This window comes from Salvelinus fontinalis, chromosome 38 (assembly GCF_029448725.1).
Source record: "Salvelinus fontinalis isolate EN_2023a chromosome 38, ASM2944872v1, whole genome shotgun sequence".
NCBI lineage: Eukaryota > Metazoa > Chordata > Actinopteri > Salmoniformes > Salmonidae > Salvelinus > Salvelinus fontinalis.
Window position 1 is genome coordinate 935,932 of NC_074702.1, and position 23,614 is coordinate 959,545.

At 43.0% G+C, this 23,614-nt stretch overlaps 1 protein-coding gene and 1 long non-coding RNA gene across 2 annotated transcripts in view; one reads left to right on the top strand and one right to left on the bottom strand.

The window, feature by feature from the left end:
• The first annotated feature begins 1,131 nt into the window (after positions 1-1,131).
• si:ch211-257p13.3 (kinesin-like protein KIFC3) overlaps positions 1,132-23,614 on the top strand; it is a 26,581-nt gene continuing 4,098 nt past the window's right edge. Inside the window, 11 exon segments of the mRNA XM_055904301.1 lie at positions 1,132-1,351; positions 1,738-1,924; positions 4,104-4,209; positions 4,977-5,149; positions 7,230-7,491; positions 15,878-16,059; positions 20,050-20,115; positions 20,476-20,613; positions 22,018-22,215; positions 22,617-22,790; positions 23,523-23,614. The exon segment at positions 23,523-23,614 is cut by the window's right edge and continues 56 nt beyond it. Coding sequence (XP_055760276.1) covers positions 1,826-1,924; positions 4,104-4,209; positions 4,977-5,149; positions 7,230-7,491; positions 15,878-16,059; positions 20,050-20,115; positions 20,476-20,613; positions 22,018-22,215; positions 22,617-22,790; positions 23,523-23,614 — 1,490 coding nt within the window. The 5' untranslated portion in view covers positions 1,132-1,351; positions 1,738-1,825.
• LOC129837850 (uncharacterized) lies at positions 17,269-20,254 on the bottom strand. The gene is made up of 2 exons (XR_008756770.1): positions 19,393-20,254; positions 17,269-17,828 (listed from the first exon to the last, which is right to left on the bottom strand). It is a non-coding gene; the product is annotated as an uncharacterized LOC129837850 (long non-coding RNA).

Sequence of the window (23,614 nt, forward strand, 5' to 3'; positions counted from 1 at the left end):
GTGTCTGTACATACATAAACAATGTGTTGTTGTGACTCGTGTCTGTACATACAGTACATAAACAATGTGTTGTTGTGACTCGTGTCTGTACATACAGTACATAAACAATGTGTTGTTGTGACTCGTGTCTGTACATACAGTACATAAACAATGTGTTGTTGTAACTTGTGTCTGTACACATAAACAATGGGTTGTTGTGACTCGTATCTGTACATACAGTACATTAACAATGTGTTGTTGTGACTCGTATCTGTACATACAGTACATAAACAATGGGTTGTTGTGACTCATGTCTGTACATACAGTACATAAACAATGTGTTGTTGTGACTCGTGTCTGTACATACATAAACAATGGGTTGTTGTGACTCATGTCTGTACATACATAAACAATGTGTTGTTGTGACTCGTGTCTGTACATACATAAACAATGGGTTGTTGTGACTCATGTCTGTACATACAGTACATAAACAATGTGTTGTTGTGACTCGTGTCTGTACATACAGTACATAAACAATGGGTTGTTGTGACTCGTGTCTGTACACATAAACAATGGGTTGTTGTGACTCGTGTCTGTACACATAAACAATGTGTTGTTGTGACTCATGTCTGTACATACAGTACATAAACAATGTGTTGTTGTGACTCATGTCTGTACATACAGTACATAAACAATGTGTTGTTGTGACTCGTGTCTGTACATACAGTACATAAACAATGGGTTGTTGAGACTCATGTCTGTACATACAGTACATAAACAATGGGTTGTTGTAACTCGTGTCTGTACACATAAACAATGTCTCCTGATCCTTTCCATGTGAGTGCCCATCAGATAGTATCAGTGACTGGCTGGTCTCTCCTCTCCTCCAGCTCAGACTCCTGGGGTGCATCCCAAATGGCACCTTTTTCCTTACATAGTGCACTACTTTTGACCAGAGCCCTGTGGGGAATAGGGTGCCATTTGTGAAGCAACCGTGGCTGCTGCATACTGCTGACAGCATGAGGCCACATGACCCCCAACACAATCAATCTCCATCTCAGCTGCTTGCTTCAGGACTGCAGAGAGCTGCACTGAGCATGCCCGCTGCATCTGCAGCCTGTGGATGGATGAAGTGGAGAGGAGGAGGAGGAGAGAGAGAGTGGAGGGGAGAAGAGAAGGAGAGAGAGAGAATCACACAGGAGCTGCTGCTCAGTGCATTGATGCTGCTGCAGCAGAGAGGAGAGGGGCTGCAGAGGGGGCTTCAGAATGAACAATAACAGACAAAACAGGAAGAACATGGAATGTTGTGGTGGAATGCAGAATGTTGGATTGTCTGGAACGGACATCATTAATGACCTGAAGACAAGTATGGGTAAGAAAGGAGAAGACAAAATGTTTCTGACGGATGGAGAGGAGGAGCGTTTTAAGATCAGAAAACGGATTAAAGAGGAAGATGGAAGGATGATCTCTGAGGAAAGATCAAGAGTAACCAGCCAGATCTATTTAGACAGATCTATGCTAATCGGTCTTTCTCTGTGGTATCCTCATCCGTCAGCATTTGATATTTTAGCTGCCACAGCCTTTGTTGTCAGTGAATGGGCATCACTCCTTGGGAATAGATTTGGTGTTTTGAAAATGAATGGGCTATAGAATGACATTGTCATCCTCTCTCTCTCACTCACTCTTTCTCTCTCTCTCTCTCTCTCTCTCTTTCCTTTCACTCTCTTTCTTCATTGTATCTCTCTCTCCTCTCTGCAGAGTGAGCCGAGGCAGTGTTGGACTGTGACAGTGTTTCCCTGGGTATCTAGTTGTGCGACTGTAACAGTGAGTCCCAGACGGAGGGGAGATGTATGCCTTCTACTCCCTGCTAGTTTACATCTTCTACACTGTCTTCAAGAAGGAGGAGGAAGCAGCCCTGGAAGCTGCTCAGGGCGGAGCCTCAGCGGTGAGTCTAGTCACAGCGTCTACGCCCAAATGGCATCCTATTCCCTATAAAGGGCACTACAGGGCACTAATATAGTGCACTTTGAAGCTCACAATGTGTCGTATACAGATACCTCAGTAGAGTCTAGTAACAGTGTTTATCTACAGCCCTCATTAGAGTCTAGTAACAGTGTTTATCTACAGCCCTCAGTAGAGTCTAGTAACAGTGTTTATCTACAGCCCTCAGTAGAGTCTAGTAACAGGGTTTATCTACAGCCCTCAGTGGAGTCTAGTAACAGTGTTTAACTACAGCCCATAGTAGAGTCTAGTAACAGTGTGTAACTACAGCCCTCAGTAGAGTCTAGTAACAGTGTTTATCTACAGCCCTCAGTAGAGTCTAGTAACAGTGTGTAACTACAGCCCTCAGTAGAGTCTAGTAACAGTGTGTAACTACAGCCCTCAGTAGAGTCTAGTAACAGTGTGTAACTACAGCCCTCAGTAGAGTCTAGTAACAGTGTGTAACTACAGCCCTCAGTAGAGTCTAGTAACAGTGTGTAACTACAGCCCTCAGTAGAGTCTAGTAACAGTGTGTAACTACAGCCCTCAGTAGAGTCTAGTAACAGTGTGTAACTACAGCCCTCAGTAGAGTCTAGTAACAGTGTTTATCTACAGCCCTCAGTAGAGTCTAGTAACAGGGTTTATCTACAGCCCTCAGTAGAGTCTAGTAACAGTGTTTATCTACAGCCCTCAGTAGAGTCTATAACAGGGTGTAACTACAGCCCTCAGTAGAGTCTAGTAACAGTGTGTAACTACAGCCCTCAGTAGAGTCTAGTAACAGGGTTTAACTACAGCCCTCAGTAGAGTCTAGTAACAGTGTGTAACTACAGCCCTCAGTAGAGTCTAGTAACAGTGTTAATCTACAGCCCTCAGTAGAGTCTAGTAACAGTGTTTAACTACAGCCCTCAGTAGAGTCTAGTAACAGTGTTAATCTACAGCCCTCAGTAGAGTCTAGTAACAGTGTTTATCTACAGCCCTCAGTGGAGTCTAGTAACAGTGTTTAACTACAGCCCATAATAGAGTCTAGTAACAGTGTGTAACTACAGCCCTCAGTAGAGTCTAGTAACAGTGTTTATCTACAGCCCTCAGTAGAGTCTAGTAACAGTGTTCATCTACAGCCCTCAGTAGAGTCTAGTAACAGTGTTTAACTACAGCCCTCAGTAGAGTCTAGTAACAGTGTTAATCTATAGCCCTCAGTAGAGTCTAGTAACAGTGTTTATCTACAGCCCTCAGTAGAGTCTAGTAACAGTGTGTAACTACAGCCCTCAGTAGAGTCTAGTAACAGTGTTTATCTACAGCCCTCAGTGGAGTCTAGTAACAGTGTTTAACTACAGCCCATAATAGAGTCTAGTAACAGTGTGTAACTACAGCCCTCAGTAGAGTCTAGTAACAGTGTTTATCTACAGCCCTCAGTAGAGTCTAGTAACAGTGTTCATCTACAGCCCTCAGTAGAGTCTAGTAACAGTGTTTAACTACAGCCCTCAGTAGAGTCTAGTAACAGTGTTAATCTATAGCCCTCAGTAGAGTCTAGTAACAGTGTTTATCTACAGCCCTCAGTAGAGTCTAGTAACAGTGTGTAACTACAGCCCTCAGTAGAGTCTAGTAACAGTGTTTATCTACAGCCCTCAGTAGAGTCTATAACAGGGTGTAACTACAGCCCTCAGTAGAGTCTAGTAACAGTGTTTAGCTACAGCCCTCAGTAGAGTCTAGTAACGGGGTTTATCTACAGCCCTCAGTAGAGTCTAGTAACAGGGTGTAACTACAGCCCCACGCGGTTCCTTTGTCTTGTCATCAGGGATGGTAACCAGCAGCAGGACTACCAATCCCATGACAGCAGGGAAACTGGGTAGATACTGAGCTATTTATGTAAGTCTACTGTCTGGGGGGATATGTTACTGCTAATCTCACAAATGTACATCTGAAATGCTATTTTATGTCGGTAGAGAGAGATGTCCATGCTGTCATACATGTTGTGTAGGTTGATTGTATATGGTGAACAGCATCTGGGCTGGCAGTGTCATTGCAGGTTGGCAGTGTGTACGTGTGTGTGTTGTGTCTGTGTTGGAGGTTAACACAGTATTTAGTAACACTAATGTCTGTTTCTGCTCTCTGGCATCCCCCTGTCTGTCTGTTGCTGTGACCAGGGGCCAGGACGTGTTTCCATGGAAACAAGGAGCAGGAGGGAAAAAGGCCACACACTCAGGAAGGAGAGGAAGAAAAGGGGGCGTGGCAGCAGGTTGAGTGACTCCAGTGAGTGGATGCTTCATGACAACAATGTCTATAAATAGAAGCATCTGTAACACTGGTTAAATACTTAACTAGTGTACTTGCTGCTGACAGACATCAGTGATAATTGCTGTTATTATGGTATAGATAGATATTTCTCATGGTGATCAATAGATACTTTAAATACCAGGCTTAATGATAAACAAATATTTGTTCCTTTATTTAACTAGGCAAGTCAGTTATGAACAAATTCTTATTTACAATGACGGCCTACCCTGGCCAAACCTGGATGACACTGGGCCAATTGTACGCCGCCCTATGGGACTCCCAATCACAGCCGGATGTGATACAGCCTGGATTTGAACCAGGCTGTATTTGAACACTGAGATGCAGTGCCTTAGACCGCTGCGCCACTCAGGAGCCCAATAGCTACTGTAGAATAGGAATAAGAGCAATGATAATACCTACTGTTTTGATGTGGTATATCTCTCATAGTGATTTCTCATGGTGATAACTCATAGTGATTTATGGTGATTTCTCATGGTGATTTCTCATGGTGATTCATAGTGATTTCTCATGGTGATTTCTCACAGTGATAACTCATGGTGATTTATGGTGATTTCTCACGTGATAACTCATGGTGTTTTATGGTGATTTCTCATGGTGATTTCTCATGGTGATTTATGGTGATTTTTCATGTTGATTTATCATAGTGATTTATGGTGATTTCTCAGAGTGATTGATTGTATGAATTCATGCCCTTTTTAAAATGCTGATGTATTTTCTTCAAGGCAGTAGCAGTGATAGTGACGGCCTGTCCCTGAGTGATGAAGATGATGATGGTGGTGGAGGTGGTGAAGTGCCCGATATCCCAGCATGCACTCCTCTGGGTGCCTTCCTGTCCTTTAAACAGGAGAATGAGAAAAGGAGGGAGGTCCAGGTGCAGCTGGAGACAGCAGGAAAGGTAGGCTTCACCACAAACCCCTGGCACCCTATTCCCTATAGGCCCTGGTCAAAAGTAGTGAACAATATAGGGTCTCATTTACACAATAGTACTGTTGCTTCTAGTTGTAGCCATGACCTTCTTAGAGTTGATGCATTATCTAAACTTCCTGTTGGTCTAGTTGTAGCCATGACCTTCTTAGAGCTGATGCATTATCTAAACTTCCTGCTGGTCTAGTTGTAGCCATGACCTTCTTAGAGCTGATGCATTATCTAAACTTCCTGCTGGTCTAGTTGTAGCCATGACCTTCTTAGAGCTGATGCATTATCTAAACTTCCTGCTGGTCTAGTTGTAGCCATGACCTTCTTAGAGCTGATGCATTATCTAAACTTCCTGCTGGTCTAGTTGTAGCCATGACCTTCTTAGAGCTGATGCATTATCTAAACTTCCTGCTGGTCTAGTTGTAGCCATGACCTTCTTAGAACTGATGCATTATCTAAACTTCCTGCTGGTCTAGTTGTAGCCATGACCTTCTTAGAGCTGATGCATTATCTAAACTTCCTGCTGGTTTAGTTGTAGCCATTATCTTATTAGAGCTGATGCATTATCTAAACTTCCTGCTGGTTTAGTTGTAGCCATGACCTTCTTAGAACTGATGCATTATCTAAACTACCTGCTGGTTTAGTTGTAGCCATGACCTTCTTAGAGCTGATGCATTATCTAAACTTCCTGCTGGTTTAGTTGTAGCCATGACCTTCTTAGAACTGATGCATTATCTAAACTTCCTGCTGGTTTAGTTGTAGCCATGACCTTCTTAGAACTGATGCATTATCTAAACTACCTGCTGGTTTAGTTGTAGCCATGACCTTCTTAGAGCTGATGCATTATCTAAACTTCCTGCTGGTTTAGTTGTAGCCATGACCTTCTTAGAACTGATGCATTATCTAAACTTCCTGTTGGTCTAGTTGTAGCCATGACCTTCTTAGAACTGATGCATTATCTAAACTTCCTGCTGATTTAGTTGTAGCCATGACCTTCTTAGAACTGATGCATTATCTAAACTTCCTGTTGGTCTAGTTGTAGCCATGACCTTCTTAGAACTGATGCATTATCTAAACTTCCTGCTGATTTAGTTGTAGCCATGACCTTCTTAGAACTGATGCATTATCTAAACTTCCTGTTGGTCTAGTTGTAGCTATGACCTTCTTAGAACTGATGCATTATCTAAACTTCCTGCTGGTCTAGTTGTAGCCATGACCTTCTTAGATCTGATGCATTATCTAAACTTCCTGCTGGTTTAGTTGTAGCCATGACCTTCTTAGAACTGATGCATTATCTAAACTTCCTGTTGGTCTAGTTGTAGCCATGACCTTCTTAGAACTGATGCATTATCTAAACTTCCTGCTGGTCTAGTTGTAGCCATGACCTTCTTAGATCTGATGCATTATCTAAACTTCCTGCTGGTTTAGTTGTAGCCATGACCTTCTTAGAACTGATGCATTATCTAAACTTCCTGTTGGTCTAGTTGTAGCCATGACCTTCTTAGAACTGATGCATTATCTAAACTTCCTGCTGATTTAGTTGTAGCCATGACCTTCTTAGAACTGATGCATTATCTAAACTTCCTGTTGGTCTAGTTGTAGCTATGACCTTCTTAGAACTGATGCATTATCTAAACTTCCTGCTGGTCTAGTTGTAGCCATGACCTTCTTAGATCTGATGCATTATCTAAACTTCCTGCTGGTTTAGTTGTAGCCATGACCTTCTTAGAACTGATGCATTATCTAAACTTCCTGTTGGTCTAGTTGTAGCCATGACCTTCTTAGAACTGATGCATTATCTAAACTTCCTGCTGGTTTAGTTGTAGCCATGACCTTCTTAGAACTGATGCATTATCTAAACTTCCTGTTGGTCTAGTTGTAGCCATGACTTTCTTAGAACTGATGCATTATCTAAACTTCCTACTGGTTTAGTTGTGGGAGTCTCCCTTGGTTTAGTACACATAGACAGTAGTTCACGCAATAAATTCTACAGTTTCTTGCTTCAAGCCTTGGCCTTGTTAGATGAAATCCATCTAAACCCACATTTCCTCCTGGTCCAGTTGATGTCTGAGTCTCCCTTGGTGGCGGTGATGTCCCACTTGCTGAGTTTTCTGGAGCAGTACTCCCACCTCCAGCAGCTGCAGCAGCAGGCTGATCAGTACCGGGTCCAGCTGAAGAGGCACCGGGCCCAGCATCGCCGCCAGATGAAGACCCTGAGGACATCGTACCGTCAGAGGCTGAGAGATAAGAACAGCGTCATCGACAGCCTGGAGGAGGCCATCATCACCCAGCAATACACACCGAGCACCCCGGGGAGCGACGGTGAGACAGGGGAGGGAGTGTTGGAGAGAGGGAGGGAGGGAGTGTTGGAGGGAGTGTTGGAGGGAGGGAGGGAGGGAGGGAGGGGGGGAGGGAGGGAGGGAGGGAGGGAGGGAGGGAGGGAGGGTATATTCCAGTCTGCACTACAGAGAAAAGAAGACAGGCTACACCTGACTGAGATATTGACTATTTATTTAGTGCTTGTATGAAAAACACAGTGGATGGTTATAATGTCTTGCATCATTTGAAGAGAGTAGCTACAGAAACTCGGGTATTTACTTTAACTGTAGAGAGACAAGGGAGGAGACAGTGCTATTCATAGAGAGCAGAGGGGTATCATTACCACAGGGCCCTGGTCAACAGTGCTCTATAATAGGGTTCCCTTTGGGAAGTAGAATAGGGCAGAGAGTTTGGGAGAAAGACAATCTATTCCACAATGTTCAGATACAGTGTACCCCTCTACAACGTGAGTATAGTTTCATAATGAAATCATTTCACTGTCTGAAATACACAGTAGAGAGAGATGCTGATGTGTCACAGGCTTCTTAGAAGAGGGCTGTTGGTGTAAATCAAGTTGGAATTAGGGATGAGGAATGACATCAGACTATAGTTGTGTCCCAAATGACACCCGATTCCAAAGATAGTGGCCTTTGGCTGGTCAAAGTAGTGCACTGTGTAGAGAGTAGGATGACCTTTGGGATGCAGACTAACTGACCTCAAAGCCATGGATGTGTTGAGGGATCTGCTCTCCTTTAGATTGAATCAGATATTCTGCTTTGGGCAACAGAAGAATGACAGCCCTCCCTCACCCTTATCAACCTATCAGAGTGTGTGTGTGTGTGTGTGTGTGTGTGTGTGTGTGTGTGTGTGTGTGTGTGTGTGTGTGTGTGTGTGTGTGTGTGTGTGTGTGTGTGTGTGTGTGTGTGTGTGTGTGTGTGTGTGTGTGTGTGCTCGCGCGCGCACGTCTGTAGCATATATGCCCCTGCTTGTGTGTGTGGCTGTATGTGTATAATATCATGAATGTACTGTAATGTATGTGCATAATATCATGAATGTACTGTAATGTATATGTATAATATCATGAACGTACTGTAATGTATGTGTATAATATCATGAATGTACTGTAATGTGTGTGTTGGCTGTATGTGTATAATATCATGAACGTACTGTAATGTATGTGTATAATATCATGAATGTACTGTAATGTATGTGTATAATATCATGAATGTACTGTAATGTATGTGTATAGTATCATGAGTGTACTGTAATGTGTGTTGGCTGTATGTGTATAATATCATGAATGTACTGTAATGTATGTGTATAATATCATGAATGTACTGTAATGTATGTGTATAATATCATGAATGTACTGTAATGTATGTGTATAATATCATGAATGTACTGTAATGTGTGTTTGCTGTATGTGTATAATATCATGAATGTACTGTAATGTGTGTTGGCTGTATGTGTGACAGTAATCTCGGCACCCAAAACCAAATCAGCTGCTCATCAGGAATGTTTAGGATGTCATGACAGATTGGTGTGACAGTGACAGCGAGCTCTGCATAGTAAGTGATCCCTCCTCTCTCCTAATGCAGTATACTCCTCTCTGACTAGTACAGTATAACCTTGGAGAAACGTGCCACTAGATGAACCAAAACGAGGTTCTCTCTGCTCTGCAGCAGAATGTGTGGCTTTCCTAAGTGGGAGACCTCAGGCATTACCTCCTCTCCTTACGCGTCAAACAGCGTTAGATAAAGAGATGGATGCTGGTACTATGGTACTATGGTACTTGGCCAGGGACTCAGTTGTTATGACCTATCCCTGTGAGTGTTAGACAGAGAGATGGATGTATGGTACAATGGTACTATGGTACTTGGCCAGGGAATCTGTTGTTATATCATGAATAAACTATCCCTGTGAGTGCTGCTTTCTCTTCCCTCCACTGTGAGTAGAGCACTTACATACCAGCCTCCGTCACATGCTAGACCTCCACGTGTACCGTGTCAGATATAAATATCCCTGGGACAGGGATGGGGGAGGGGCACTTCCCAGTGTTATGATCCTGGTGCAGGGATGGGGGAGGGGCACTTCCCAGTGTTATGATCCTGGGACAGGGTAACATTTGACCAGGGCCCTGGGGGGAATAGGGTAACATTTGACCAGGGCCCTGGGGGGAATAGGGTAACATTTGACCAGGGCCCTGGGGGGAATAGGGTAACATTTGACCAGGGCCCTGGGGGGAATAGGGTAACATTTGACCAGGGCCCTGGGGGAATAGGGTAACATTTGACCAGGGCCCTGGGGGGAATAGGGTAACATTTGACCAGGGCCCTGGGGGAATAGGGTAACATTTGACCAGGGCCCTGGGGGAATAGGGTAACATTTGACCAGGGCCCTGGGGGGAATAGGGTAACATTTGACCAGGGCCCTGGGGGAATAGGGTAACATTTGACCAGGGCCATGGGGGAATAGGGTAACATTTGACCAGGGCCCTGGGGGGAATAGGGTAACATTTGACCAGGGCCCTGGGGGGAATAGGGTAACATTTGACCAGGGCCCTGGGGGGAATAGGGTAACATTTGACCAGGGCCCTGGGGGGAATAGGGTAACATTTGACCAGGGCCCTGGGGGAATAGGGTAACATTTGACCAGGGCCCTGGGGGGAATAGGGTAACATTTGACCAGGGCCCTGGGGGAATAGGGTAACATTTGACCAGGGCCCTGGGGGAATAGGGTAACATTTGACCAGGGCCCTGGGGGGAATAGGGTAACATTTGACCAGGGCCCTGGGGGAATAGGGTAACATTTGACCAGGGCCATGGGGGAATAGGGTAACATTTGACCAGGGCCCTGGGGGAATAGGGTAACATTTGACCAGGGCCATGGGGGAATAGGGTAACATTTGACCAGGGCCCTGGGGGGAATAGGGTAACATTTGACCAGGGCCCTGGGGGAATAGGGTAACATTTGACCAGGGCTTTGGGGGAATAGGGTAACATTTGACCAGGGCCCTGGGGGGAATAGGGTAACATTTGACCAGGGCCATCGGGGAATAGGGTAACATTTGAACAGGGCCCTGGGGGAATAGGGTAACATTTGACCAGGGCCCTGGGGGGAATAGGGTAACATTTGACCAGGGCCCTGGTGGAATATGGGCTCCCGAGTGGAGCAGTGGTCTAAGGCACTGCATCTCAGTGCTAGAGGCGTTACTACAGGCACCCTGGTTCAAATCCAGGCTGTATCACAACCAGCTGTGATTGGGAGTTCCTTAGGGCGGTGCACAATTGGCCCAGCGTCATCCGGGTTAGGGTTTTGGCTGGGGAAGGCCGTCATTGTAAATAAGAATTTCTTCTTAACTGACTTGCATTAGTTAAATAAAGGTTAAATAAATAGGTAACGATTTGGGATGCAGGCTGTGTGTCATGGTGGAGGAAAGGAAAGGCGTTTTGGTGGTTTGTGATCTGTGTTTTCTGCAGGATCCTCTGAGCAGAAAAGAAGTGGTGTATAGTACTGAGGTAAAAATAAAAAGTATTACTTAAGTAGTTTTTGGGGGTATCTGTACTTTACTTTACTATTTATATATACTTTAGTATTTACTTTTACTCCACTACATTCCTAAAGAAAATAATGTGCTTTTTACTCCATACATTTTTACTGACACCCAAAAGTACTCGTTACATTTAAAATGCTCAGGCAGGACAGGAAAATGGTCCAACACTTATCAAGAGAACATCCCTGGTCATCCTGCTGCCTCTGATAGGGCGGACTAACTAAACACAACTTCTTAATTTGTAAATGATGAGTGTTGGAGTGTGACCCTGGCTATCTGTACATAATGACTGAGTGTTGGAGTGTGCCCCTGGCTGTCTGTACATAATGACTGAGTGTTGGAGTGTGACCCTGGCTATCTGTACATAATGACTGAGTGTTGGAGTGTGACCCTGGCTATCTGTACATAATGACTGAGTGTTGGAGTGTGACCCTGGCTGTCTGTACATAATGACTGAGTGTTGGAGTGTGACCCTGGCTATCTGTACATAATGACTGAGTGTTGGAGTGTGACCCTGGCTATCTGTACATAATGACTGAGTGTTGGAGTGTGACCCTGGCTGTCTGTACATAATGACTGAGTGTTGGAGTGTGACCCTGGCTGTCTGTACATAATGACTGAGTGTTGGAGTGTGACCCTGGCTATCTGTACATAATGACTGAGTGCTGGAGTGTGCCCCTGGCTATCTGTACATAATGACTGAGTGTTGGAGTGTACCCCTGGCTATCTGTACATAATGACTGAGTGTTGGAGTGTGACCCTGGCTATCTGTACATAATGATGAGTGTTGGAGTGTGACCCTGGCTATCTGTACATAATGACTGAGTGTTGGAGTGTGACCCTGGCTATCTGTACATAATGACTGAGTGTTGGAGTGTGACCCTGGCTATCTGTACATAATGATGAGTGTTGGAGTGTGACCCTGGCTATCTGTACATAATGACTGAGTGTTGGAGTGTGACCCTGGCTATCTGTACATAATGACTGAGTGTTGGAGTGTGACCCTGGCTATCTGTACATAATGATGAGTGTTGGAGTGTGACCCTGGCTATCTGTACATAATGACTGAGTGTTGGAGTGTGACCCTGGCTATCTGTACATAATGACTGAGTGTTGGAGTGTGACCCTGGCTCTCTGTACATAATGACTGAGTGTTGGAGTGTGCCCCTGGCTATCTGTACATAATGACTGAGTGTTGGAGTGTGACCCTGGCTATCTGTACATAATGATGAGTGTTGGAGTGTGACCCTGGCTATCTGTACATAATGACTGAGTGTTGGAGTGTGACCCTGGCTATCTGTACATAATGACTGAGTGTTGGAGTGTGACCCTGGCTATCTGTACATAATGATGAGTGTTGGAGTGTGTCCCTGGCTATCTGTACATAATGATGAGTGTTGGAGTGTGACCCTGGCTATCTGTACATAATGATGAGTGTTGGAGTGTGACCCTGGCTATCTGTACATAATGATGAGTGTTGGAGTGTGTCCCTGGCTATCTGTACATAATGATGAGTGTTGGAGTGTGACCCTGGCTATCTGTACATAATGATGAGTGTTGGAGTGTGACCCTGGCTATCTGTACATAATGATGAGTGTTGGAGTGTGACCCTGGCTATCTGTACATAATGTCTGAGTGTTGGAGTGTGACCCTGGCTATCTGTACATAATGACTGAGTGTTGGAGTGTCACCCTGGCTGTCTGTACATAATGACTGAGTGTTGGAGTGTGACCCTGGCTATCTGTACATAATGACTGAGTGTTGGAGTGTGACCCTGGCTATCTGTACATAATGACTGAGTGTTGGAGTGTGCCCCTGGCTATCTGTACATAATGATGAGTGTTGGAGTGTGACCCTGGCTATCTGTACATAATGTCTAAGTGTTGGAGTGTGACCCTGGCTATCTGTACATAATGACTGAGTGTTGGAGTGTGACCCTGGCTATCTGTACATAATGACTGAGTGTTGGAGTGTGACCCTGGCTATCTGTACATAATGACTGAGTGTTGGAGTGTGACCCTGGCTATCTGTACATAATGATGAGTGTTGGAGTGTGCCCCTGGCTATCTGTACATAATGATGAGTGTTGGAGTGTGACCCTGGCTATCTGTACATAATGATGAGTGTTGGAGTGTGACCCTGGCTATCTGTACATAATGATGAGTGTTGGAGTGTGACCCTGGCTATCTGTACATAATGACTGAGTGTTGGAGTGTGACCCTGGCTATCTGTACATAATGACTGAGTGTTGGAGTGTGACCCTGGCTATCTGTACATAATGACTGAGTGTTGGAGTGTGACCCTGGCTATCTGTACATAATGACTGAGTGTTGGAGTGTGCCCCTGGCTATCTGTACATAATGACTGAGTGTTGGAGTGTGACCCTGGCTATCTGTACATAATGATGAGTGTTGGAGTGTGACCCTGGCTATCTGTACATAATGACTGAGTGTTGGAGTGTGACCCTGGCTATCTGTACATAATGACTGAGTGTTGGAGTGTGACCCTGGCTATCTGTACATAATGATGAGTGTTGGAGTGTGTCCCTGGCTATCTGTACATAATGATGAGTGTTGGAGTGTGACCCTGGCTATCTGTACATAATGATGAGTGTTGGAGTGTGACCCTGGCTATCTGTACATAATGATGAGTGTTGGAGTGTGCCCCTGGCTATCCGTAAATTTAATAAACAAGACAAGTGTGCCGTCTGGTTTGCTTAAAATAAGGAATTAGAAATTATTTCTACATTTACATTTACTTTTGATACTTAACTATATTTAAAAACAAATACTTTTAGACTTTTACTCAAGTAGTATTTTACTGGGTGACTTTCACTTTTACTTTTCTATTACGGTATCTTTACTTTTATGAGAAGTATGACAATTGGGTGCTCTGCCTCTGTGAAGTCAACAGCTACTGTAGTGTGTTATTCTGTTCTTCTGCGTTGGTGTTTTTAAAGCCGGTGTTCTACCCCTTCTAACTAGATGTGTTCCCATGATGCTCTACACGCTGTGTGAGTTGGGAGATTCTCCAGAATCACCAGTCATTCATACCCAAAGACTCTCCAGGATGTTATAAATGTGCATGTTGTGTAAAGCTGAGACACATTTCCACACTTCTCTTGTCATTAGTTGTTTATCATGTAGCTCGTCTACAACACAGTGTCTAGACTCTCCCTGTGATCATGTTGCTTTACTCTACTTAGACATTGTTAAATAGTCTGCTCTTTGAGACATTTAACATGGGTCATTTCATATTTACCCAAACTTCATTTCTAGCAGTCACTTCAACTAGCAGGCTGATGCCATTACTTCCACCCGAGTGTAAAACATTAAAGCCTGTATTCCCCCCCCCCCCCCCCCCTATCACATGTTCCCAGGATCACGTGTCTGCATCTGCCCTTGAGTTAAACATCCAGCATCTCCTCTGGCTATGTAGACCCCCACCCCCACTCTCCTCTTCCTCCCCTGTCTCCCTCCAATCACCACCTCTCCCCATCTCCTAAAACAGTGACTCAGCACAGCAGAGCTGACAGAGGCTGTGTGGTTGGTTAGTGTAGAGCTCAGTAAAGAGAAACAGAAACAGTCCTGGCAGAGACAGAACACCATAAATCATGCAGGAGGAGGAAACTGATTAAAACATCTACTGGGCACCATGTTCTGAGAGGTCTGCACCACAAATGGCACCCTATTCCCTTTCTAGTGCACTACTTTTGACCCGGGCCCTAAAGTACTGTAGCTCTGGTTAAAAGTAGTGCACTAGAAAGAGGATAGGGTGCCATCTGGGACACAGAACTGGTCTCACTTGCTTTGCCTGAACTTTATAAAGGTTGTAGACTAAAGGCAGTGCTTGTGAGTGTGGACCTCCACTTTGTGCATTAGATGTGACTACTGTATGACCACTATGTGACTAAAATGTGACTACCCTGTGACTACTGTATGACTACTGAGTAACTACCATGTCACTGCTGTCTGACTACTGTGTGACTGCTGAGTGATTGCTATGTGACCACTATCTGACTACTCTACTGTGTGACTACTGTATGACTACTGAGTTACTACCATGTCACTGCTATGTGACTACTGTCTGACTACTATGTGACTACTGTCTGACTACTATGTATGTGTACATTGTATGTGTGATTACTATACTGTGTTTTAAGTGAACAATGAGTTTCATTAATATTGCAACACCTACACAGACCTTGGTACAGAGTACGTATCCAATCCTTCCTGGATATATTTAGAAAAGAGGTCAGGTAATAGTGATGTTGATACATTGTATTTCTACATGATGGTGATAGTGGTGATAGTGGTGATGATGATAGTGGTGATAGTGGTGGTGATGATGATAGTGGTGTTAGTGGTGATAGTGGTGATGGTGATAGTGGTGATTGTGGTGATGATGATAGTGGTGATAGTGGTGATGATAATAGTGGTGATAGTGAAGGATAGAGGTGATGGTGGTGATGATGATAGTGGTGATAGTGATGATAATAATGTTGATAATGATGACGGTGATGATGGTGGTGGTGATGATGATAATAGTGGCAATAGTGATGATGATGATGATGATGATGATGATGATGAGGAAGAAAGTGGGTGATGCTAATGTTGATGATGATGTTGATGATGGTGGTGATGATGATGGTGGTGATTATGATGATGAAGAAAGTGGGTGATGCTAATGTTGATGATGATGTTTATGATGGTGGTGATGATGATGCTGGTGATTATGATGTGGTGGTGGTGGTGATGATGATAATACTGCTGCTGATGTTAATGAGTATAATGATGAAGATGTCTGTCATAATCCTAGAGTATTGTCTGCCTTTAGGTGAGTGTGGTGCTGATGTCCCTGGGTCCGGGCCTGGGGCAGGACTCCACAGGCTGGTAGAGTCTCTGTATGGACTACAGGGAGAGAAGAGCCAGCTGAGGGGAGAACTACGGCTGCTGCACTCCCAACTGGAGCAGAGAGAACAGGACCGACACTCACGAGTACAGGTCTTCCAACATCAGGTACAGTCCATCACACATGCATATGCATGCACGAATTTGAACATGCACGCATACAGACAGACAGATAGACAGACAGACAGACAGACAGACAGACAGACAGACAGACAGACAGACAGAGAGAGAGAGAGAGAGAGAGAGAGAGAGAGAGAGAGAGAGAGAGAGAGAGAGAGAGAGAGAGAGAGAGAGAGAGAGCGAGAGAGAGAGAGAGAGAGAGAGAGAGAGAGAGAGAGAGAGAGAGAGAGAGAGAGAGAGAGAGAGAGAGAGAGAGAGCGAGAGAGAGCTACATGGATGCATACTTACAGGCAAACACCTATCACCCCAACTAATATATGGCAATATACACAACCGTTCAAAGGTTTGGGGTCACTTAGAAATGTCCTTGTTTTTGAAAGAAAAGCACATTTTTTGTCCATTAGAATAACATTAAATTGATCAGAAAGACAGTGTAGACATTGTTAATGTTGTAAATGACTAGTGTAGCTGGAAACGGCTGATTTTTAATGGAATATCTACATAGGCGTACAGAGGCCCATTATCAGCAACCATCACTCCTGTGTTCCAATGGCACGTTGTGTTAGCTAATCCAAGTTTATATTTTTAAAAGACTATTTGATTATTAGAAAACCCTTTTGCAATGATGTTAGCACAGCTGAAAACTGTTGTGATGATTAAAGAAGCAATAAAACCAGCCTTCTTTAGACTAGTTGAGTGTCTGGAGCATCAGCATTTGTGCGTTTGATTACAGCCTCAAAATGCCCAGAAACAAAGGACTTTCTTCTGAAACTCATCAGTCTTTTCTTGTTCTGAGAAATGAAGGCTATTCCATGTGAGAAATTGCCAAGAAACTGAAGATCTCGTACAACACTGTGTACTACTCCCTTCACAGAACAGCGCAAACTGACTCTAACCAGAAGAGAAAGAGGAGTGGGAGACCCTGAGCGGTTTCAAACCTCTCTGGCAACTGAGTTAGGAAGGATCCTTGTATCTTTGTAGTGACTGGGTGTATTGATACACCATCCAAAGTGTAATTAATAACTTCACCATGCTTAAAGGGAAATGTATGGCGTAAAAAGTACATTATTTTCTTTAGGAATGTAGTGAAGTAAAAGTAGTCAAAAATATAAATATTAAAGTAAAGTACAGATACCACAAAAAACGACTTAAGTAATACTTTAAAGTATTTTCACTTAAGTATTTTACACCACTGCATTTCAGCTTTTCATTTTTTATTAGTATGTAAAAACTTTTAAAAACATCATTACGCGTTGACATTATGGGGTATTGTGTGTAGGCGAGTGACACAAAATCTGTATTTAACCCATTTTAAATTCAGGCTGTAACATAACAAAATGTTGAAAAAGTCAATAGGTTTGAAAGACTTTCTGAGGGCACTAGATATGTCACATATATGTTGAAATATACAATAATTGGCCATTTTCATATATGTGACAAATATTTCTGCCTTATATCCACATATATGTGCATATATGCATAATACTTATATGCTCATATATATGTAACACATTTAGTATTCAAATGTTTATTATGTCCCTTACATGATACAATACATCTGAACAATATGTGTTAACATATATGTTACGGGAACATTATTTCAGTGATACTTGTAGTCATGGTAATAGAACAGAACAAACGACACAAAACACATCATTTAATCCTATTCATCGCTTCTCAATTCCACCATTTTGACTGTTTTAAGCCATTTCCCACTTGTCCCTTTGTTGCACCTGGGAAGCGCTTCATGACAGCGTCTGTGGAGGGAAAGCAACAACTAGAAGATAACCAGGACTTAGAACAGTCAAGGGGTTGGGTTTGGGCTCAGAAATACAATTACTAAACCTTATCAGATTCAGTTTAGTAAAAAATCCTTGACCATTTAATGCCCTATTTGCAATGATTGATTTGTAAATTCAATTAAGGGATAGCTAACTTTTTTACACCTTATAGTCAGTCAGATGGTTCCTTACCCTGAAAGTAGTCTATGTGCCAGGATCAACTGTAATCCATGTAATCCATCCATACTGTAACTGTAATCCATGTAATCCATCCATACTGTAACTGTAATCCATCCATACTGTAACTGTAATCCATGTAATCCATCCATACTGTAACTGTAATCCATCCATACTGTAACTGTAATCCATCCCTCCATACTGTAACTGTAATCCATCCATACTGTAACTGTAATCCATGTAATCCATCCATACTGTAGCTGTAATCCATGTAATCCATCCATACTGTAACTGTAATCCATCCATACTGTAACTGTAATCCATCCCTCCATACTGTAACTGTAATCCATCCATACTGTAACTGTAATCCATCCATACTGTAACTGTAATCCATGTAATCCATCCATACTGTAACTGTAATCCATGTAATCCATCCATACTGTAGCTGTAATCCATCCATACTGTAGCTGTAATCCATGTAATCCATCCATACTGTAACTGTAATCCATGTAATCCATCCATACTGTAACTGTAATCCATCCATACTGTAACTGTAATCCATGTAATCCATCCATACTGTAACTGTAATCCATGTAATCCATCCATACTGTAACTGTAATCCATGTAATCCATCCATACTGTAACTGTAATCCATGTAATCCATCCATACTGTAGCTGTAATCCATGTAATCCATCCTTACTGTATCTGTAATCCATGTAATCCATCCATACTGTAACTGTAATCCATCCTTACTGTATCTGTAATCCATCCATACTGTAACTGTAATCCATGTAATCCATCCATACTGTAACTGTAATCCATGTAATCCATCCATACTGTAACTGTAATCCATCCATACTGTAACTGTAATCCATGTAATCCATCCATACTGTAACTGTAATCCATGTAATCCATCCATACTGTAACTGTAATCCATGGTTCAAAGTGGTTTAAATAGCCACTATTAACTTGAGGGGATTTGGCCACAAACACTGAACTTTGTCTAATTGCGCCCATCACCCCCATAGTTTTTTTAGTCAGCCATCTGACTATAAGGTGTAACAAAGCTAACTATCCCTTTAACATCTCCAATGTATTGAATTTCAACTGGCCCTAACCCTTTTATGGGGTGTTCATGTTTAAAGGGATAATGAGAGATTTAGAGATGTAGGTCTTTTTTCTACTTCCCCAGAGACAGGTGACCTCATGAATACCATTGTTATGTTTCTGCTTGCAGTTTGCAGATGATTGAAGTCAGCGTGCTATGAGTCATAATTCATATTATTTAAAAAACATCATGACCGCACCCGCGCACACTGTCAAATGCACATTTGCAATCGATGAACAGAAAAACCTACTCACTTTTTCAGCATCCAATCTGTCCTTTTGATTCCCATCTTCTCTCCTTTTAACTTGTTGTACAAGACTACAGACTCCAATGTGTCCTTTTGATTCCCATCTTCTCTCCTTTTAGCTTATTGTACAAGACTACAGACTCCAATCTGTCCTTTTGATTCCCATCTTCTCTCCTTTTAGCTTCTTGTACAAGACTACAGACTCCAATCTGTCCTTTTGATTCCCATCTTCTCTCCTTTTAGCTTCTTGTACAAGACTACAGACTCCAATCTGTCCTTTTGATTCCCATCTTCTCTCCTTTTAGTTTCTTGTACAAGACTACAGACTCCAATCTGTCCTTTTGATTCCCATCTTCTCTCCTTTTAGTTTCTTGTACAAGACTACAGACTCCAATCTGTCCTTTTGATTCCCATCTTCTCTCCTTTTAGTTTCTTGTACAAGACTACAGACTCCAATCTGTCCTTTTGATTCCCATCTTCTCTCCTTTTAGCTTCTTGTACAAGACTACAGACTCCAATCTGTCCTTTTGATTCCCATCTTCTCTCCTTTTAGTTTCTTGTACAAGACTACAGACTCCAATCTGTCCTTTTGATTCCCATCTTCTCTCCTTTTAGTTTCTTGTACAAGACTAGAGACGACATACTTTCACTGTTTCCTCCCCAGATTGACGAATTGAAGAGCTGCATCGAGGAGCGGGAGGAGGAGCTGTCCAGACTAAGAACTGACTCTGTAAGCATTCAAGACAATCTGCTCCATTTGTTATCAGTAAATCTGCCACAATACATTTTTACACTGCTGCTGTAGTCAGAGACAAAATGGTGTTGTGTGAAAATCCCTATGGTGTGTCAGCATTGAGGTATCTTTCACTGGCTTGGTTTTTAACCTATAGGGAAATCATACTGGTTAGGCAACAAGCAGGCAATATTGTGGGACCAGTATTGACAGGTATAACCTATTCATCATGCTTTGGTGTGATATAACCTATTCATCATGCTTTAGTGTGATATAACCTGTTCGTCGTGCTTTAGTGTGATATAACCTGTTCGTCATGCTTTAGTGCATACTGTAATCCACTGTGTTCCTCCTCAGGGAGCCACAGACTCAGAGAAGCGGGTTGTGTGTCTGTCAGCGGAGAACGAGAGTCTGAAACAGAGTCTGACTGTCACCCAGGGCCTCCTGCAGCAGCTCTCTGTCATCCCCTCCCAGTCCAGCTCTGTGCTCATCAAGGTGAGAAGCAGGTTAAGTCCCAAACGGCACCCTGTTCCCTATACAATAACCACAAATATGGCATTTTAAGCTGTTTGAAGCTGATAAAAACGTAAAAATGTAATTTAAGAACAGGAAGCATAGAAATAGTGCACATAGAACATATCTACCACTTATTAGACTTGCTTTCAATGAGAATGACAGATTTATAATTCACATTTCTATGTGAATTTGGTCTTGCTCTGTCTCCCCCTGGAAGAGAATGTTCTTCCTAATGGTGCTCTGTGTCTCCCCCTGTAGGATAATGTTCTCTCTAGCTGTGCTCTGTGTCTCCCCCTGTAGGATAATGTTCTCTCTAGCTGTGCTCTGTGTCTCCCCCTGTAGGATAATGTTCTCTCTAGCTGTGCTCTGTGTCTCCCCCTGTAGGATAATGTTCTCTCTAGCTGTGCTCTGTGTCTCCCCCTGTAGGATAATGTTCTCTCTAGCTGTGCTCTGTGTCTCCCCCTGTAGGATAATGTTCTCTCTAGCTGTGCTCTGTCTCCCCCTGTAGAATAATTCAATTCAATTCAAGGGGCTTTATTAGCATGGGAAACATATGTTAACATTGCCAAAGCAAGTGAAGTAGATAATATACAAAAGTAAAATAAACAATAAAAATGTAACAGTAAACATTACACTCACAAAAGTTCCAAAATAATAAAGACATTTCAATTGTCATATTATGTCTATATCCAATTTGTAAGTCGCTCTGGATAAGAGCGTCTGCTAAATGACTTAAATGTAAATGTAATATACAGAGTTGTAATGATGTACACATAGTTAAAGTACAAAAGGGAAAATAAATAAACATAAATATGGGTTGTATATTGTATTTACAATGGTGTTTGTTCTTCACTGGTTGACCTTTTCTTGTGGCAACAGGTCACAAATCATGCTGCTGTGAGGCACACTGTGGTATTCCACCCAGTAGATATGGGAGTTTATCAAAATCGGGGTTGTTTTCGAATTCTTAAATATGTTTCTCTAATATGGTCATACATTTGGCAGGAGGTTAGGAAGTGCAGCTCAATTTCCACCTCATTTTGTGGGCAGTGTGCACATAGCCTGTCTTCACTTGAGAGCCATGTCTGCCTACGGCGGCCTTTCACAATAGCAAGGCTATGCTCACTGATTCTGTACATAGTCAAAGCTTTCCTTAAGTTTGGGTCAGTCACAGTGGTCAGGTATTCTGCCACAGTGTACTCTCTGTTTAGGGCCAAATATCATTCTAGTTTGCTCTGTTTTTTTGTTAATTCTTTCCAATGTATTAAGTAATTATCTTTTTGTTTTCTCATGATTTGGTTGGGTCTAATTGTGTTGCTGTCCTGGGGCTCTGTGGGGTGTGTTTGTGAACAGAGCCTAACGTTGCTCTGTCTCCCCCTGTAGGAGAATGAGAATCTGCGCAGCCGGGTGCAGCAGCTGGAGAGTTCCCTGCAGCAGAGGGCTGATCAGCTGTCTCACCTGGAGCGTCAGAGCGAACAAAGCGAGTGGAGGAGAGGAGAGGAGCAGAGGAGAAGAGAGGAGAGAGTGAGCGAGCTGCAGCTAGAGCTGGATAAAGAGAGGGCCAAAGAGCCACAGGTCAAGGTAAGGATAGTCTGCAAAAGACACCTTGCTGTATATACAATACGTTCTCATTCTCTTATTCTACCTTTATTTAACTAGGCAAGTCAGTTAAGAACAAATTCTTATTTACAATGATGGCTTACCCCGGCCAAACCTTTCCCTGACCCGAACAATTGTGCGCCGCCCTATGGGACTCCCGATCACGGCCGGTTGTGTTACAGCCCGGGATCGAACCCGGTTCTGTAGTGACACCTCTAGCACTGCAAAACAGTGCCTTAGACTGCTGGGCCACTCGGTCCCGGATTCATTCAAATGAATCTGATAACAGTTTTCTGATGGTTTGGAATCAGAAACTGGTCTTGTTGAATAAATTGATTTATATTAAATTAAGTTATAACCTTCATTGATATTTTCCCGGCCAGATTGTCACTCAAACTGTGGAGGTGGAGTCACCGGCGACGCTGAGGCAGTTGGCTGAGGCCAGAGAGAGGAACGAGCAGCTGTCAGAGAAACTGACCAATCAGAACGAGAAGTGCAGACAACTGGAGGAGCACATTAGGAAGTCAGATGAATTCAGTTGTAACCTGCAACACAAGGTGAGAACCAATGAAAAGTCACCTGCAACACAAGATGAGAACCAATGACAAGTCACCTGCAACACAAGGTGAGAACCAATGAAAAGTCACCTGCAACACAAGGTGAGAACCAATGAAAAGTCACCTGCAACACAAGATGAGAACCAATGAAAAGTCACCTGCAACACAAGGTGAGAACCAATGAAAAGTCACCTGCAACACAAGGTGAGAACCAATGAAAAGTCACCTGCAACACAAGGGGAGAACCAATGAAAAGTCACCGTATTGGTTTGAACATCCTCAGAAAAAGGTGAATATGTTCAGTGAAATATTATTGAAGAAATATTACATTCCTGAGAAAAACTGTATTCTACTTCAAAATTCACAATGATGAGATTTAACAGTTCAATTATAAACCAGAAGAAGAAACGAAAGTGTATAATACTAACCTCCATTCCTACCAAGCTGTGCAAGGTATTGTCTACATCCAATATGGCATCCTATTCCCTATGTCACGTACTACTGGGCCCATGTTGACCGGAGCCCAATCGGTCCTGGTCAAAAGTAGTGAACGAAATAGAGAGTAGGGTGCCATTTGGGACGCATACAATTCATGAACCTGATCAGTGCAAAAAAAGTATGAATGTATGTACTTGTAAGTCGCTCTGGATAAGAGCGTCTGCTAAATGACTTAAATGTAAATGTAAATGTAAATCATCATATGCTGAATGTGAATGGGCCTGCCTCTCCCAGATTGCAGCGTACGAGCGGGAGATCAGTGTACTGCAGGAGGAACTGCTGAAGGAGATAGGTCACCTGGAGGAGAAGAAGGAGGAGGCTGTAAA